The sequence below is a fragment of the Mastigoproctus giganteus genome, chromosome 5 (genome assembly GCF_048544385.1).
Source record: "Mastigoproctus giganteus isolate SK-2022 chromosome 5, ASM4854438v1, whole genome shotgun sequence".
Classification (NCBI taxonomy): domain Eukaryota; kingdom Metazoa; phylum Arthropoda; class Arachnida; order Uropygi; family Thelyphonidae; genus Mastigoproctus; species Mastigoproctus giganteus.
This window is the reverse complement of record NC_143579.1, coordinates 234630517-234648260: the sequence shown is the minus strand read 5'-3', so window position 1 is coordinate 234648260 and position 17744 is coordinate 234630517. Positions and strand designations below refer to the sequence as shown.

The following is a 17744-nucleotide window of genomic DNA, read 5'->3' as shown; positions in this document are numbered from 1 at the left end:
GGCATAAAGTCAAACTGAGGAAGGATGGTTGCAGAATAGATTGGCAGAAGTGTGACTTTAGTCAGCAGGTGGTTGATTGTAGCAACAAACTTTCATCTGATGTTATGGAACTGGATAGCTTGAATAAATTCAAGGAAGAACTAGACAACCTATTGGAGGGATATGTAGGTCAAATGAGATTTTTTTTTTTTTTTTTAATTTATTTTGCTTATATTGTATAAGGTTGCTTTCATACATAATTTGCCACCAGTAATACTAATACTAAAATCTACAAGTGGCCGCCATTTTCAAATAATTAATCAACACAGGGCATTGTGTTCTCCACAGCTGCCTTCAAAATTTCTGATGGAATGTTCATTGTCTCCTCTGTCTCTTATCTTTAGGCTATCCTTTGATTCCCCTGCTAAGTTAAGCTCCTTGTAGGCTCTGAGTTGGTGTTCATAGGCCCTTTGGTGAATGCATTTTCATAGAAGATAAATTATCTTGAATATTTTTTTTTCAGCTAGCAAACCGGTGTGTAACTGGCCTTAACAGTTGATGTAATTTCTATGTTGATTGTAATGTTCGTTTCCTTTATTGTTACAAATTAAGGATGTAGAGCTTTAAGGATATATCTTATCATCTTGGAAATAAATTGCAAAGAGGAGCATCCCTTTTCTAAAGCAGATAAAAAGCTCTCTTATCACCATGAGGAATACTGCTTGTGTTCCCTTGCACTAATCTCTATTGAGAATGAGATTGTCTGAAAAAACATCATTTGAAGGTTTTTTCTTTTCATTGCTGATTTTGTAATGAAAATATCTCAGAGTTCATCTTTTATGTTAATTTTTCACTATGTACAAATTAGTGCAAAAGTATCATGTTAGTACACAACTAATCCTAAATTAGCAAATAATTTGCAAGAGCAGCATCGTTTAAGTCATATCTCATATTGTGAATACCGTCATGACGAGTTGCCATGACATTGCACTACTTCGTTACTTATTCTCAGTGGATACCACCACTCAGATGGCACCATTTCAGGACTATTTTGTATGTGTGTGGGATAATAACTCGACTATCCACTTGTCCCTATTAGACTTAGAAAAGCAAAAAGGTCGAGGGAAAGTAATAGTCGGAGTGGAAGAGGAAAAGAAACGGTGTAGAAGAATGAAAGGGACAGTAACTCCTTCAACTCACACCACTCAAAAACTCATATAAACTCCTCGAATAGGCAATGCTTCCCCAGTGGAGAACTGTTGTTACCTATTCTTGGAAACTCTGGATATCATCAGACTCCTCCCCAGTGCCGTTTCAGAGCTATTTGGCCCTTCTTCAGTGGGTGGGTAGGTACCCAAGTGATGCAATGTTGGAAAAAACAATTGTGAAGTAATAACTCCACAATATGAGAGATGCCTGATGGCGTATAAGACGAATTAGGACTAAAATGCATTAAGGCTTATGCCTGAAGCTGCGTGAAATTTAGACTATGTACAAATTAGTGCAAAAGCATCATGTTAGTACACAGCTAATCCTAAGTTAGCAAATAATTTGCAAGAGCGGCATCGTTAAGTCATATCTCATATTGTGAATACCTTCACGATGCGTTGCCATGACATTGCATTACTTCGAATAAGTAACACTTCGCCCAAAGGAGAAGACTTTTTACTTATTCTCAGTGGATACCACCACCACCCAGACGGTACCATTTCAGGGTTATTTCGCCCTTCTTCGGTGGGCGGGTAGATACCCAAGTGATGCACTGATGGCAAAAACAGTTGTGAAGTAATAACTCCACAATATGAGAGATGCTTGATGGTGTATAAGATGAATTAGGACTAAAATGCATTAGGGCTTATGCCTCAAGCTGCATGAAATGGTGCCTTCTGGGTGGTGGTATCCACTGAGAATAAGTAACAATAGTCTTCTCCTTCGGGTGAAGCGTTACTTATTCGAAGTAGTGCAATGTCATGGCAACTCATCGTGACGGTATTCACAATATGAGATATGACTTAAACAATGCCGCTCTTGCAAATTATTTGCTAATTTAGGATTAGCTGTATACTAACATGATACTTTTGCTCTAATTTGTACATAGTCTAAATTTCATGCAGCTTGAGGCATAAGCCCTAATGCATTTTAGTTAAATTTTCATTGAGGGGATTTTACTATAGTTATCATATCAAGACGAAAAATTGTTAAAATTTTTTTGTAGGCCCTAGGCACAATGCCTATTTTATAATGTCTGTATTTGATCAACCCAAGGATTCGTGAGGATGATGTCCAGTGATATACTGAAGTGTAGGTTAGACCAGAATGATTTTGCTTCTACATACAACTAACCCTGTTAAACAGTTTAGCTTGATTAACATAAAATGACAACCACCAATTATAATTCAGAAATGGAACAGGAACAGTGTCGAATATTTGGAAAATATATGTGACCAAAAATAAATATCATGTTATTTAGTTTGATCTGTAATCAGAATGTACTGCCATTAATCTGAATGAAACAGTGTAAATAAACACCACAATGAAATCAACTAACTAAAACTAGAGCTTTGTATTCATATACTCTTAAAATATTTATTTTAATAGGAATTGTTGCATTTTAGAAAGGGCATCAATAATCTTCCTGTAATGTTAATAATCTTTTGTTATTAGCATTAGTAGAGGCCTATGATGCAAGAATTAGTGACCAGATGTTTGATTAAGTATAATTTATTCCTTTTAATCTGATTTCAGCATAAATTGATAATGAAAAAGTATTGTTAAAAAAATATAACAAAACTTTTTTAAGGATCTCCACAGAACAGGATGCAGCATGTTTAGTGGTGATAATGCTGAGAAAAATCAAGCACTCTTAAAACAGGTGCTGCTTGCATATGCTCGATGGAATAAAAATGTTGGGTACTGTCAAGGTTTCAATATGCTTGCAGCTATAATTCTTGAAGTAATGGAATGGAAGCAAGATGGTGCCCTAAAAGTAAGATATATGACAATTGTTAAAAAGTTTACTCTGTATTATTTATTTCGTTTTCAATATTGTCAAGTAAACTGAGTTGATATTTCAAAAATTAACAAAATGATTTATGAAATGTTGATATGACTATAGGAGATTGAATTATTTCACTGTTCTGTGGTAATGGAAATTTATGTGGAAATAAATAATAATTTTATTATTTACAGTTATTATTTGCTAATGCAAAGCCTGGAAGACTTTGCATTAGTAACATCCCCTTGTGTAACAGATAGGGATGGACTGGTCTGTGACATTGGTGAAGACTTAAAATTGGAAATGGCTATTATAAGACTGTAGTTTTTGTGTATGGTAATAAGTTTTTGAGTGTCTGCAAGAAGGATGGGTCAGCATTGAGGGCATTCCAACTCTGAATGTGCAGTAATTGTTCGGGCAAGATATCAACATGATTAAGTACTCCTATTCTGTGGTGTCTTGAGTCTACCATGATGGGGGGGATTCACAGACTAAAAAATTAAAGATAGCTGCAGGAAGAGGAGGCAAAAGTGATCCTTGCACTGCTTCTATTGTAATGAGCAGGAGTCTAGAGAGCAAGTTGCTGGGGGCATCAAGAGCTTGCTGAGAGTCAACATTGAACAAGTAAATACATGAGTTGTGTTAGGGTAAATAAGAGTAAGACTAAGTGCATGTATACTTGCATGTACGCTAATGCTAGAAGTACAGTAAATAAAATTGATGGCTTTGAAGTGCTGATCAAGACATCAAAGGCAGATATTGTTGCAATATCAGAGACATGGTGTCACACAGATATAAGCAGTGCAGAATTGGAATTTGGGGAGTACAATGTGTACGGAAAAGACAGACAGGAAGGGAGGAGGGGATATGCTGTGTTAGATAAGAAACACATAAAATCTAAGGAAGTGAATCTAATTGGCATGGGTGGACAGTGCAATGTTGAGTCTGTTTGGTATGACAAACACTGGGAAAGAAAAAATGAGAGTAAGAGTATGTTATAGGCCTAATGACTCTGATGAGTACAATGAACAGTTGTGGAGAGAAATAGAATGGGCCAGTAAATCAGAATGTCTTATAATGGGGGATTTTAACTTTCCAGATATTGACTGCAACTTGTGTGTTGGTCACTCACACGCTAGCAAGAATTTTGTGAATTTACTGGAGGATTCTTTTCTTCAGCAACATGTTCAAGGGCAACCAGTGGGAGTAATACCCTTAATCTCATTATCAGCAGTGATTATTCATGCATTAAGAATTTGCAGATAAAGGAACTACTAGGTGACTGTGATCACAGTGTACTGATGTGGAATTTACTTAAAGATGTAACTACCATCAAGGGTAAAGGGAAGGATTTTTGTTTTCGTAAAGTTGACTAGTGGACTCAGACAGTTTTTAAATTCTATAGAGTGGGATCGTTTGATGATGTTACCAGCGGTGAATTCTAAATGTGAAGCCTTTAGGGATTTAATCTTGGAGGCTACTAGGCTTTTCATACCAACTAAGAAATACTGTTGCCTAAATGGATGTCGGATGAATTAATGAGATTCGTGGCAGAGAAGAAAAATGAATGGGATGCATATAAATTATCAGGCAACACAGAAGCTTATGGCAGATGAAAGCTAGTCTGTAATCAAATCATAAAGGAGGTTGGGCAGGCGAAGGCAGATTACTAGAAATCTTTGGCAAAGGACGCCAAGAAAACCAGCAAAGAGTTCTTTGCTTGTGTAAACTCTAGAAGGAAGGGGATGAATCAGATTGGCCCACTTAACATAGATGTTTTGACTATTGTTGATCCTGCTGAAGTAGCTGATAAACTGAATGAGTATTTTGCATCTACATTTACACATGAGGAGTTATTCAAAGAGGGGAATGCCAGAGGTTTATCAAACTCTAACAGGTAGCTAAGTGATTTTTAATAATTGAGAGCAAAGTGGAGGAGAACTTGTTGAAGTTAAACATAAAAAAGTCACCTGGGGCAGATGGAATCTATCCAATTATAATGAAAGAGGCAGTATGGGAAGTAAGCAAACCATTAGCCATAATTATGAGAGCATCCTTAGAGTCGGGAGAGGTCACCATGAACTGCATGTGTGCAAATGTATCCCCAATTCACAAAGGGGATTCAAAGGTTGACACAAATAATTTTAGACCTCTTAGATTAACTTCTGTTCCGGGGAAAATAATGGAGTCACTGGTTAAAGCAAGCTTATGCAGCATTAGCTAATAAAAAAAAAAAAAAAAAAAAAAAAACACTTCGATTTCACCCCTCCGTTTGTTCCAAATACTTGTCCAGCTCAGCCCTAAATTTATTTAGGCTATCAACTTCCACAACAAAAGATGGAAGTCTGTTCCACCAATTAACTACCTGCTGGCTAAAAGCAAACTTCCACACATCTATCCTACAACTGCCTTTCCTCAATTTGAATTTATGCCTTCTCAGGTGATTATTCTGAGCAAGAGAAAGAATCCCATCAGCATTAGGATTGCTGATGCGATTCTTTGCACAAACTATTCAAGGCTTTATACACCTCAATCGTGGAGCCTCCGTAGCCAGGTGGGCTGGAGCAGCAGTGCGTAGCACATGCTTCTTGATTAGAATGGGGTTCGAGTCCGTGACCACCAAATACGGAGGATGCGGAAAGGTCAGGGAATGACCACCGCATATTCCCGGAGCAATATGGCCTTAGTTGCTAATGCTCCTAAAAACCAAATAACAACAACACCTCAATCAGATCACCTCTTAGGTGCCTAGTCTCCAGATACTGTAATTTGCAAAACTTAAGCCTTTCTTCATAAGAGCAACTCTTTATTCCATTCACTAATCTTGTTGCCCTTCTCTGTACTCTTTCCAACAGCTCTACATCCTTCTTAAAATGAGGCCTCCAGACCTGTATACAGTGCTCAAGGTGTGGCCTGACCATTTCCTTATACAAGGTGATAATGACCTCCTTATCCCTGCTAAAAAATTCCTGTATATCATTGACAAGACACCATGAGCTATTCTTGCAGACCGTCTGCACTGCTCAGAAAACTTCATATCTTCCTGCACAATTACCCCCAGGTCCTTTTCATTCTCTACCACTGTCACTGTGTTACCACAGAGTTGATACGTTACTCTGGGATTACTGCTTCCTATATGTAGTACTTTACATTTGTCAATGTTAAATTTCATTTGCCACCTCTCAGCCCATCTGCTCAACTTTTCTAGATCGTTTCGTCTGCAAACTTGGACATTAAGCCTGATATACCATCATCAATATCATTTATAAATACAAAAAACAACAATGGACCCAACACTGAATCCTGAGGGACTCCACTAATAACATTAGTGGAGAAAAACATAAAATCAAAAGAAGTGCATCCAGTTGATATAGATGAAGAGTGCACTGTTGAGTCAGTTTGGTGTGACATAAGAACTGCGAAAGCAAAAATAAGAGTAGCAGTGTGTTAAAGGCCTAATGACTCGAATGAGTACAATGTACAGAGAAATAGTGGGCTAGTAAATCGGAATGTCTTATAATGGGGGATTTTAACTTCCCAGATATTGACTGGAACTTGTGGGTTGGGCACTCAAACACTAGTCAGACTTTTGTGGATTTATTGGATGATTGTTTTCTGCAGCAGCAGCATGTTCAAGAGGCAACCAGAGAAAGTAATACTCTTGATCTGGTTATCAGCAGTGATCATTCATGTATTAAGAATTTGCAGATAAAGGAACCACTAGGTGGCAGTGATCACAGTGTACTGACGTGGGATTTACTTAAAGATTTAATTACCATCAGGGGTAAAGGAAAGGGTTTTTGCTTCCGTAAAGGCGAATACAGTGGTACTCGGCAGTACCACTGTACTGAATGGTCTCCGACCGTTTTTAAATTCTGTAGTGGGATCAACTGACGATGTTACCAACAGTAAATTCTAAGTGGGAAGCATTCAAGGAATTAATCGTGGAAGCTACTAAAAGGTTCATACCTATTAAGAAATATTGTTCAAGGTTTAGGCCTAAATGGTTGTCAAATGAACTAATGAGACTCGTAACAGAGAAGAAAAATGCATATAAATTATCAAGCGACTCAGAAGCCTATGGCAGATATAAGTTAATCTGTAATGAGGTCACAAAGGAGGTTCGGCAGGCGAAGGCAGATTACGAGAAATCCTTGGCAAAAGATGCTAAGAAAAACATCAAGGATTTCTTTACTTATATAAACTCTAAAAGGAAGGGGATGAATCTGATTGGTCCACTTGACATCGATGGTTCGACTGTTGATGATCCTGCTCAGATAGCAAACAAACTGAATGAGTTTTTTGCATCTACATTCACACGTGAGGAATTATTAAGGTTTGAAAATGGCAGAAGGTTATCAGATTGTAGCAGGATACTTAATGATTTTGTAATCACTGAGGGCAAAGTGGAAGAGAAACTATTGAAGTTAAACGTAAGAAAAGCACCTGGGGTGGATGGGATCTATCCAGTTATATTAAAGGAGGCGGCAAAGCAACTAAGCAAACCCTCAGCAATAATTATGAGGGCATCCTTGGACTCAGGGGAGGTTCCCACGGACTGGAGATGTGCAAATGTATCCCCAATTCACAAAGGGGGGATCGAAGGGTGACACAAGCAATTACAGACCAGTTAGTTTAACTTCTGTTCCGGGTAAATTAATGGAGTCGCTGGTTAAAGATGCATTGCAGGATCATCTAGACAAGACTGCAGCAATTATTCAGACAGAGCATGGGTTTGTTAAGGGAAAGTCTTGTCTGACAAATTTGATAGGATATTATGATGTGGTTACAAAGGAACTGGATGCAAAAAATAATTTTGATATCATATATTTGGATTTCATGAAAGCTTTTGACACTGTTGCGCATGGAAGACTTTTGTACAAATTGGAGCAGAATGGTATTAAGGGTAAGTTGCTACAATGGATAAAAGGATGGTTAAGTGCGAGAAGACAGAGGGTGGTAATCAATGGGTGCTGCTCTTCTTGGACTAATGTTATTAGTGGAGTCCCACAGGATTCGGTGTTGGGTCCACTGTTGTTTTGTATATTTATCAATGATATTGATGAAGGTATATCAGGCTTAGTGTTGAAGTTTGCAGATGATACAAAGGTTGGCAAGGTTGTTAATGACAGTAATGGCAGTGTGCTACTGCAACGGGATCTAGATAATTTGGGCAGATGGGCTAAGAAGTGGCAACTGAAGTTTAACCTTGACAAATGCAGCATATGGGTAGAAGTAACCCCAGAGAAACGTACCAACTGTGTGGTAATACACTTAAGGTGGTAGAAAATGAAAAAGACCTGGGAGTAATTGTGCAGGAAGATATGAAGTTTTTGAGCAAAGCAGACAGGCTGCCAGGGCAGGTCATGGGGTTTTGTCAATGATATATAGGAATTTGCCAGCAGGAAAGAGGAGGTGATTATCCCTCTGTATAAGGCAATGGTCACGCCACGCCTTGAGTACTGCGTACAGGTCTGGAGGCCTCATTTTAGGAAGGATGTAGATTTACTTGAGCGTCTACAGAGAAGGGCAACAAGATTGGTGACGGGAATGAAGGGATCCTCTTATCTAGAGAGGCTGCAAGAGAGGCCTCTTATTAAGTTCTGCAAATTGCAGTGGCTGGAGACTAGGCACCTGCGTGGTGATCTGATTGAGGTGTATAAGGCCTTGAATGGGTTCAGCACGCTGAATTCTGATGGGATCCTTCCACTTGTTCAGATTACGAACCTAAGGGGGCATAAATTCAAATTAAGAAAGGACAGATGTAGAATAGATGTGCGGAAATTTGCCTTTAGCCAGCGGGTGGTTAATTGTTGGAACAAATTTCCATCTGTCGTTGTGGAAGTTGATAGGTTGAATAAATTTAAGGAGGAACTGGACAGGCATTTGGAGGGAATGGTGTGATTTTTTTTTTTTTTTTGGCTGATGCTGCATAAGCTCATACATTTGCTTTCTTGCATCACATGCCACTACTACTACTACTATTACTATTATTCCACGAAGAGCAGTGTCCATTGATTACCACACTCTGTCTTCTCCCACTCACCATCCCTGTATCCATCGCAGCAATTTGCCTCCAATGCCATACTGCTCCAATTTGTGCAGCAGTCTTCCATGTGGAACAGTATCAAAGGCCTTTCTAAGATCCAAATATATAATATCAAAGTTATTCTTTGCATCCAAATCCTTTGTGACTACATCATAGTATCCAATCAAATTAGTCAGACAAGGCTTCCTCTTAACAAACCCATGCTGTGTCCGAGCTATAACTGAAGTCTTCTCTAGATGATCCTGCAAAGCTTCTTTAACCAGTGCCCCCACTAATTTCCCTGGAACAGAAGTTAAACTAACAGGTCTATGTATATCTTAGTGCACTTGCATCATTTATACACAGCCAATTATAGATTAGCAAATTTGCAATAGCGGCATTGTTTAAGTTACATCTCATATTGTGAATACCTTCACCACGAGTTGCCACGACATTGCACTACTTCGAATAAGTAACACTTCACCTGAAGGAGAAGACTCTTGTTACTTATTCTAGGTGGATCCTACCACCCAGACGGCACCGTTTTAGGCTATTTGGTCCTTCTTCTGTTGGTGGGTGGGTACCCAAGTGATGTAATGATGACAAAACATTGTGAAGTATATCTCCACAATATGAGAGATTCCATCTCTCATATTGTCATGGCATAAGCCCTTAATGCAGTAGAATACGGGTGGTTAATTGCTGGAACAAACTTTCATCTGTCGTTGTGGAAGTTGATAGGTTGAATAAATTTAAGGAGGAACTGGACAGGCATTTGGAGGGAATGGTGTGAATTTTTTTTTTTTTTTTTTTTTTGGCTGATGCTGCATAAGCTGATACACTTGCTTTCTTGCATCACATGCCACTACTACTAATACTGACTGGTCTGTAATTACCTGTGTCTCCTTTTGATCCTCCTTTGTGGATTGGGGTCAAATTTGCACATCTCCAGTCCATGGGTGCCTACCCTGAGTCCAGGGAAGCTCTCATAATGGTTAAGGGTTTGCTTTCTTCCTTTGCTGCCTCCTTTAATATAACTGGATAGATTCCATCCCCCCCAGGTGCCTTTCTTCAACAATTTCTCCTCCACTTTACTTTCAGTTATTACAAGATTATCTAGCTTACTGCCAGAGTTGAATACACCTCTGGCATTCCCCTCCCTGAATAACTCCTCATGTGTAAATGTAGATGCAAAATATTCATTTAGTTTGTTAGCTATGTGAGCAGCATCATCAACAGTTAAACCATCGATATCAAGTGACCCAATCTGATTCATCTGCTTCCTTCTAGAGTTTACATAAGTAAAGAACTCTTTGCCAAAGAGTTCTCGTAATCTGCCTTCGCCTGCCTAACCTCCTTTGTAACTTGGTTACAGACCAGCTTATATCTATCATAGGCTTCTGTGTCACATGTTAATTTATATATATCCTGTGCATTTTTCTTCTCTGTCACATGTCTAATTAGTTCATCTGACATCCATTTAGGCCTAAATCTTGAACAATATTTCTTTGTTGGTATGAAAAGCCCTAGTAGCTTCGAAGTTTAATTCTTTGAATGCTTCCTATTTTGAATTTGCTGTTGGTAACATCATCAGTTGGTTCCACCTTATAGAATTTAAATACTGTCTCAGACCACCGTAGTCACCTTTATGAAAGCAAAAACCCTTCCCCCCACCCTTGATGGTATTTACCTCTTTGAGTAAATCCCACTTCAGCACACTGTGATCACTGCCATCTAGTGGTAACTTTATCTGCAAATTTTTGACGCATGAAGAATCACTACTGATAATCAGACTAAGAGTATTACTCCCTCTAGTTGCCTCCCGAACATGCTGCTGTAGAAAGCAGTCATCCAATAAATCCACAAAAGCATTGCTAGTGTGTGAGTGACCAACTCACAAATTCCAGTCAATCTCTGGGAAATTAGAATCCCCCATTATAAGATCTGTTTCTCTGCACAATTGCTCAATTATACTCATCAAATTCATTTGGCCTATAACATACACCTACTCTCATTTTTCCTTTCCCAGTGCTTATGTCACACCAAACACTCAATCTTGCATTGTTCACCAACATCAATTGCATGCATTTCTTTAGATTTTATGTGTTTCTTAACTAACAGCATAACCCCTCCTCCTTTTCTGTCCTGTCTATCCTTTCTACACACATTGTACTCCCCAAATTCCAGTTCTTCACTGCTTATGTCTGTGTGACACCATGTCTCTGATATCCCAACAATATCTGCCTTTGATGTCTTCACTAGCACTTCAAGCTCATCGAATTTATTAACTATACTCCTAGCATTGGTGTTCATGCAAGTATACATGTACCTGTTTCTACTCTTAGTTACCCTATCACAGCCCATGTATTTACTTATTCCACTATGACTCCCAGCAGCTCTGGAAATATCTATTGCCTTGCTTTCCAGGCTGCTGCTCAATTGCATTTGAATAGACGTAGTGCAAGAATCACCTTTACCTCTGCCAGTGGCTACTGCTAATCTATTAGTCCGTGTATCCCCCCAAGATAACAGTTTTTCGACCCACCTAACTCTGCCTCGATAGCATCAGCAAATATTGTTGCACCCTTTCTATTTAAGTGTATCCCATCCCTGTAGAAGTAGTCTCTCCTGTTAACAAGCACAGACCAAGCTGAGAAAAATTCTACCCCTTGAGCCTTGCACAATCTCTCCAGGGCCAAATTGATCGACAAGGCTCTCATCATATACTCCCCCTCTATTGTGTCTGGGCAGAATTGCAGACACTTTAAAATTCAACTCTAACTCATGACTTTTTTTCAGTATTGACTTGTACTTGATAAGTAATTCCGCCAGTCTCCTACTCTTAATATCATTAGTGCCAATGTATACAACAATATCACCCTTTGTGCCTTTAAAAGATGATATCTGCTCTACAACGTCAACAACCTTTGCCCCTGGCAGACATACCCTGGTCCTGTTCCATCTATCCTTTTTGCACAATATGTTCCCCGTCTCCTTGACAATAGTCACCTACAACAACTAGTTCCTTTGGGACCAGTGCATTCTGCCTTGGCGTTTGCCGCTGTGTTGCTTGATGTTCAAGTGCAACATCAACAACCTTTGCTTCTGACAGACATACCCTGGTCCTGTTCCATATATCCTTTTCGCACAATATGTTCCCCATTTCCCTGACAATAGTCGCCTACAACAACTAGTTCCTTTGGGACCAGTGCATTCTGCCTTGGTGTTTGCCACTGTGTTGCTTGATGTTCAAGTGCAAGCTCTGGCATTGTTGTGGGAGCTGAGAGCTTGATGGGCCCCTCAATTTAAATCCTTCGAGGGCATCCATCCTGTCCTTCAAGCTCTCATATAAGCCCATAACAATGCTGAGTTGGCACCTGATTTCCTCGCACTCCTTACATCACGCATGCACAAAGACATTCCCCTTGGCAATATCATGTCTCGTTCCTGATTGCACCTCAAACATCAAACAAGCAGTGTATTTCAGTAGACTGTGATTCAGAGGACAACTGCCCTCCCTCAGTTCTCTCCTGAGCCACAGCACTTCCATTAGTTTGAGCCTTTTGCTTTTCTGCTCTGGTTTGAGTCATGATTTCTATTCAAATTCAATAAAATTCCAATACAAAATATAACCCTAAACTTATATCCCAATGCAGTTATAACACTATATATATGCCGGATGTATTTCGGTATTGAATGTTATCTCCGAGTTATGTTATATGACTTTCTTATCCCCTGTCAACTTATATGTATTCATTTATGATGTTACATTTGTAAAAATTAGGTCGCTATATTTATTTTGTTAAAGTACAATTCAATTGACAATGAAATTTAATAAGATTATAAATTTTACAGATTAATTTATATATTTCGTATGATGTGATCAATACACGAAGGAACCAGTTTTTTCTTGCTTCCTTTGTGTATCGTGGCTGGGATATCCAACCAACCGGTTGGTTCAGCACCATCGTGATATCCAGCCTGAGGCAGGAATCAAACCCACGACCTTTGCCTTGCCAGGCAGGCACTTTACCTACTCGGCTAGCCCGGTCGGCTACTGATTAAATGATACTAATATACTCGCTATCTAGTTTTCCGTTAGACCTTACGCTATCTTGTTCGGTGCACATGTTGTATCATATAACAATAGTGGGAAGTTACAAACGGTTAATCTATGGATCACTAGATTAACGAGGTATTTACTTTCCAAATCGCGCTATCTAAATTCAGTATAAACCACGGAGCTTGACTAGGTCAATAAGCTACTTATAGAAAAAAATTTAATCTAACAATTAAGTCAATAAAGTGGCTAAGTTTAATTAAAAACTTTGCATTCACAGGAGCTGCAAAAGCTGTTCAACACGTGGATTTGATACCCTTACTGATACTAAATAATAACCTACAAAATCTCTATCTAAATTCAAATTAAACTAAAGTATTGTTACTAGGAATATAAAGCAACTCTAAAAAATAAATTAATATTCCAATTTAAGTCAATAAATTCTTCCAAAACTCCATTTGCTGGAGCTCGTATGTAATTACTCTCTGTCTTCATCCCCTCAACAGGACCATTCTTACACTTCTTGGGGCCCGAGGTGCTAAGTTCTTGTGGGGGCCCCCCTTTAAGATACCAGAGTACAAAAAAAAAAAAAAAAAAAAAAAAGCTTGCATATATAAATATAATCAGAAAAAAATAATTATTTTTACTGATCTGTTTTGTTTTTGAATTTGACCTTTTTCTCGTTGCTCCTTTTGTTTAGATGCTCCACATTCATATTTATGCTGCATTATTAACTTCTAAATTAAACTAAACTTTGCAGTTTCAGATCTAGCTTATATAGATTCTGAAATTTATGGGTGGTCCAATTAAAATAGTTTCCGTAGAACAAATAAAATTTCCATATAATTAGTGGATTTTGAGAAACCTGGGTACACACTGTTTGCACCTCTTTTAGGCAATAGAGCTGCCTGCTGTAGAATGCATGAATTAAGAAATAAAGGGACATTCCACAATTTAGTGGTGTCTGTGAAACATTTACAACAGACTCCCGCATACTGTACTGAGAAGTCGTGCTGGTCAACAGCTTTATTGTGTTTGTAGTTAGTGAAAAGATTAATAAGGCATATTCCTGACATGGATAATATGCCATGGTCAACCTGTGTTCTACTGTTACACTCTATTAGAGAATTAGGAGAGAATGATTTTCCTTTATTCTGGAAATTAATCTGTTATTTTGCAGATGTTGAGTCATCCACACTTTCAGTAAATGTCACCTGTCTCTGTTCACATGGTCCACCATGTAAACAGAGACAAGTGGATACAAGTGGTCCCTAGTTTAGGTCAGGGCATTAAAAAAAAGAAATCGCTTTAAAAATGTGAGATTACAGAGGCCAATCAAGGGCCCCCCCCCTATGGTGAGGCTGGAAGCGAGCCCCTCATATGCCTGTTCATAAGTACGGCCCTGCCCCTCAACCATCCCTTTATTCAGAGCCATAACTTGCCCTTAATGCCACACTGCTCCAGTTTGTACAGCAGTAGTCTTTTATGTGCAACTGTATCAAAATCATTCCTAAAATCCAAGTACAGTCCATTCCGGTTATTTGGGACACATCGAGACTAGTGCATTTTGGCCCGATTAAGCAGTTGCCCCAATTATCTGAAGTTTCACGTAAATAGTTAAAAATACAATGTAACCCTTCCCATTACAATTGATTTACTGTACAATCAAATCACGTTACGACGAACTCGCCATAGTAAAGTACCATTCACTATACGAAGCGCCGGTCATTATGATCACGTTCGTGAATTGAATTTTAATTCTATTAAACAACGATTATAATTAGGGAAAATAGGAGGAATATTATCCACAGGCTATAAAAGTAAAGATATATTAAGCACAAATTTACCTTTACCAATTTACTTTTACAAATTTATTACCTTACCAATTAAAAAAATTAAATGATACGTGAAAATCAGAAGAATATACATGATATTGTTGTTGTTGTTGGTTTTTAGGAGCATTAGCAACTAAGGCCATAGTGCTCCGGGATATGCGGTGGTCATTCCCTGACCTTTCCGCATCCTCCGTATTTGGTGGTGATGGGCTCGAACCCCGGTCTAATCAAGAAGCATGTGCTACGCACTGCTGCTCCTTCCCACCTGGCTATGGAGGCGCCCCTATATATGATAATCGGAATAATTAATACGTACTGTAATATGTACATACGAACTAGTTGACATTTCTGTTCACTGACATTTGTGGATGGGAGTTAAAATTTAAAACAGTAAAAAAAAAAATCAATAACAAAAAACACGGCACACACAAATTGCAAGTAACACAATATGCGCAAGTGGGAATGGAGTAACAAGTTACAAAGCTTTAAAAATAGGAATGAAGAGAAGATCTGAAAATTAATTTTTTTATATGATTGAAGATTTCATGGAAGTGTAAACTCATTTCACCATAATAACCCACAGAATTCCAGCTGTCGGTATTATCGCAAATTCAGTAAGATCGAGTTTACTGTCCGTTTATGATAGATTTCACTAACAGAAAAGCCCAATAAACAGGTGACTGCTAATTGTTTTTATTGTTTTATGGTTGTGACCTCCAGAATTTCGACCGAACCACGTGGTACCGTCGGAGACAATTGTAGAGTAATTTCCAGACTTGCACCGATTAAACAGCATTTTGTCCCAATTAAGCGAAGTAAACCCTGGCTATTTTCTCGCTTGGTTTCTGTGTTTTAAGATTTGCCCTAAATAAATGGCTGCCCTGATTAACCAGTGGCCCAAATAACCGGAATCCACTGTATATGATATCAAAATTATTTTTTGCATCCAGTTCCTTTGTTAGGAACTCAATGCACCTATTTACAAAGTCATTGCACAGTTAAAATTCATGAACATGGCTATTTGAACAATTAATCCCTCCCCATACAGCTATATCTAGCCCTTAGTGACTGTTGGCGCCTCCATAGCCAGGTGGGCAAAACAGCAGTGCGTAGCACACACTTCTTGATTAGACTGGGGTTTGAACCCGTGACCACCAAATATGGAGGATGTGGAAAGGTCAGGGAATGACCACTAAATATCACCCCTGGAGCAATATGGCCTTAATTGCTAATGCTGCTAAAAACCAAATAACAAGCAAACAATAGTGACAGTTATTTATTTAGAAACTCCTCTCAAATTTACAGCAGTTGTAAAACTTGTAAAAATCATTTTAAAGATGAGCTAAAAGCAGCTGTAGAAGCCTAGTTTGATGCCCAACCTGAAGAATTTTTTTTTTGAAAGATTAAATAAAATTAGAGTGACTAATTTAAAAATGAAAAACAGAATTTTGTTACCCTGTGTCTTTTATACTCTGTTCTCAGAACTTTTTGACCACCTCTTTAGCTTTCAAAGAAAAGGACATGTCCAGAACTCATTGTTGTTTGTTATGTTTGGGTTTTAGGAGCATTAGCAACTAAGGCCATATTGCTCCGGGAATAAGCCGTGGTCATTCCTTGACCTTTCCGCATCCTCGTATTTGGTGGGGATGGGCTCGAACCCCGGTCTAATCAAAAAGCGTATGCTACGCACTGCTGCTCCTTCCCACCTGGCTACGGAGGCGCCCCCAGAACTCATTAACCACCAAATATGAAATGTGTAAAGGATAAACATATTTTTTAAATTTATTATTCAATAATTGTATATATTAATCAATTTGTCCTTGGGATGCCCCCCAAGATTCAGTTCTTTTCCCCACTCTTTTCCTCTTGTATATTAATGACCTTCTTCCATTAACTGGAGATCTTAACCATAGTTTTGCCAATGATAGCACATTGCATTCCACTTTCCATTTTGAGAAACCTTGTCCTGCTCAATCAGCTTCAACTTCTCAAATATCCGCTACCAATTCCTGAAATGCCAATCTCCAGTGGGGCAAAGACAACTTAGTTAATTTCAATCCTTCTAAAACTCAGTCTTGTCTTATATCTCACAAAAAGGATTCTTCTGCTCCTATGCTTATCTTTGGTGACACTCTGATTTTTAAGCAAAATGATATATCTCTTTTGGGGATTACTCTGACTTCTAATGTCTCTTGGCACAAACACATAAATATTGCTTCCTCTGCATCTAAAAAAACTTGGTTTTCTCCTTCACTCTCAGCATTACTTTTCTTCCAAACAGCTCTTCACTCTGTAGAAATTGCAAACCCACCCTACCATGGAATACTGTTCCCACATCTTTGGCGGTGCTCCCAAAACCTCTTTCAGGCTTCTAGATTCCATTCAGAAGAAGCAGTTAGGTTAATTAATGAGTCATCTCTAATAGAATCTCTGCACTCACTGTCTCATAGACGTACTGTTTCTGCTGCATGCCTCTTTTTTACAGATACTTTCATGGGCACTCTCTTCTGAATTGGCTTCTATAATTCCCGCTCTCTCTTTCGAAACAGTCCGAACACGTGCCGCTACCAGCCAACATCCATTTACTGTCCAACTTCAAACTCACAGAACCAACTTTTCATCTTCCTCGTTTATTCATTCAACGGACGTTTTCTGGAACAACCTTCCTTCATACGTATTTCCTGAAAATTAGAGTCCACAGAAGTTTAGAAAATTACCGTCTACAGAAGTCTAATGTCAACAAATATCTTCTGTCTTCTCAACCTCCAACTCAAGCACGGTACTAAGTACTATAGGTTCTAATACATCTCATGTTTGGGGTTTTCATAAAAAAAAAAAAAAAAAAAT

At 38.6% G+C, this 17744-nt stretch overlaps 1 protein-coding gene across 1 annotated transcript in view; it reads left to right on the top strand.

The window, feature by feature from the left end:
* LOC150086293 (TBC1 domain family member 30-like) overlaps positions 1 to 17744 on the top strand; it is a 200394-nt gene that overhangs the window by 72059 nt on the left and 110591 nt on the right. Inside the window, exon 4 of the mRNA XM_090374853.1 lies at positions 2780 to 2965. Within this exon, the coding sequence (XP_090230979.1) occupies positions 2780 to 2965 (186 nt within the window). The remainder of the gene's footprint in view (positions 1 to 2779; positions 2966 to 17744) is intronic.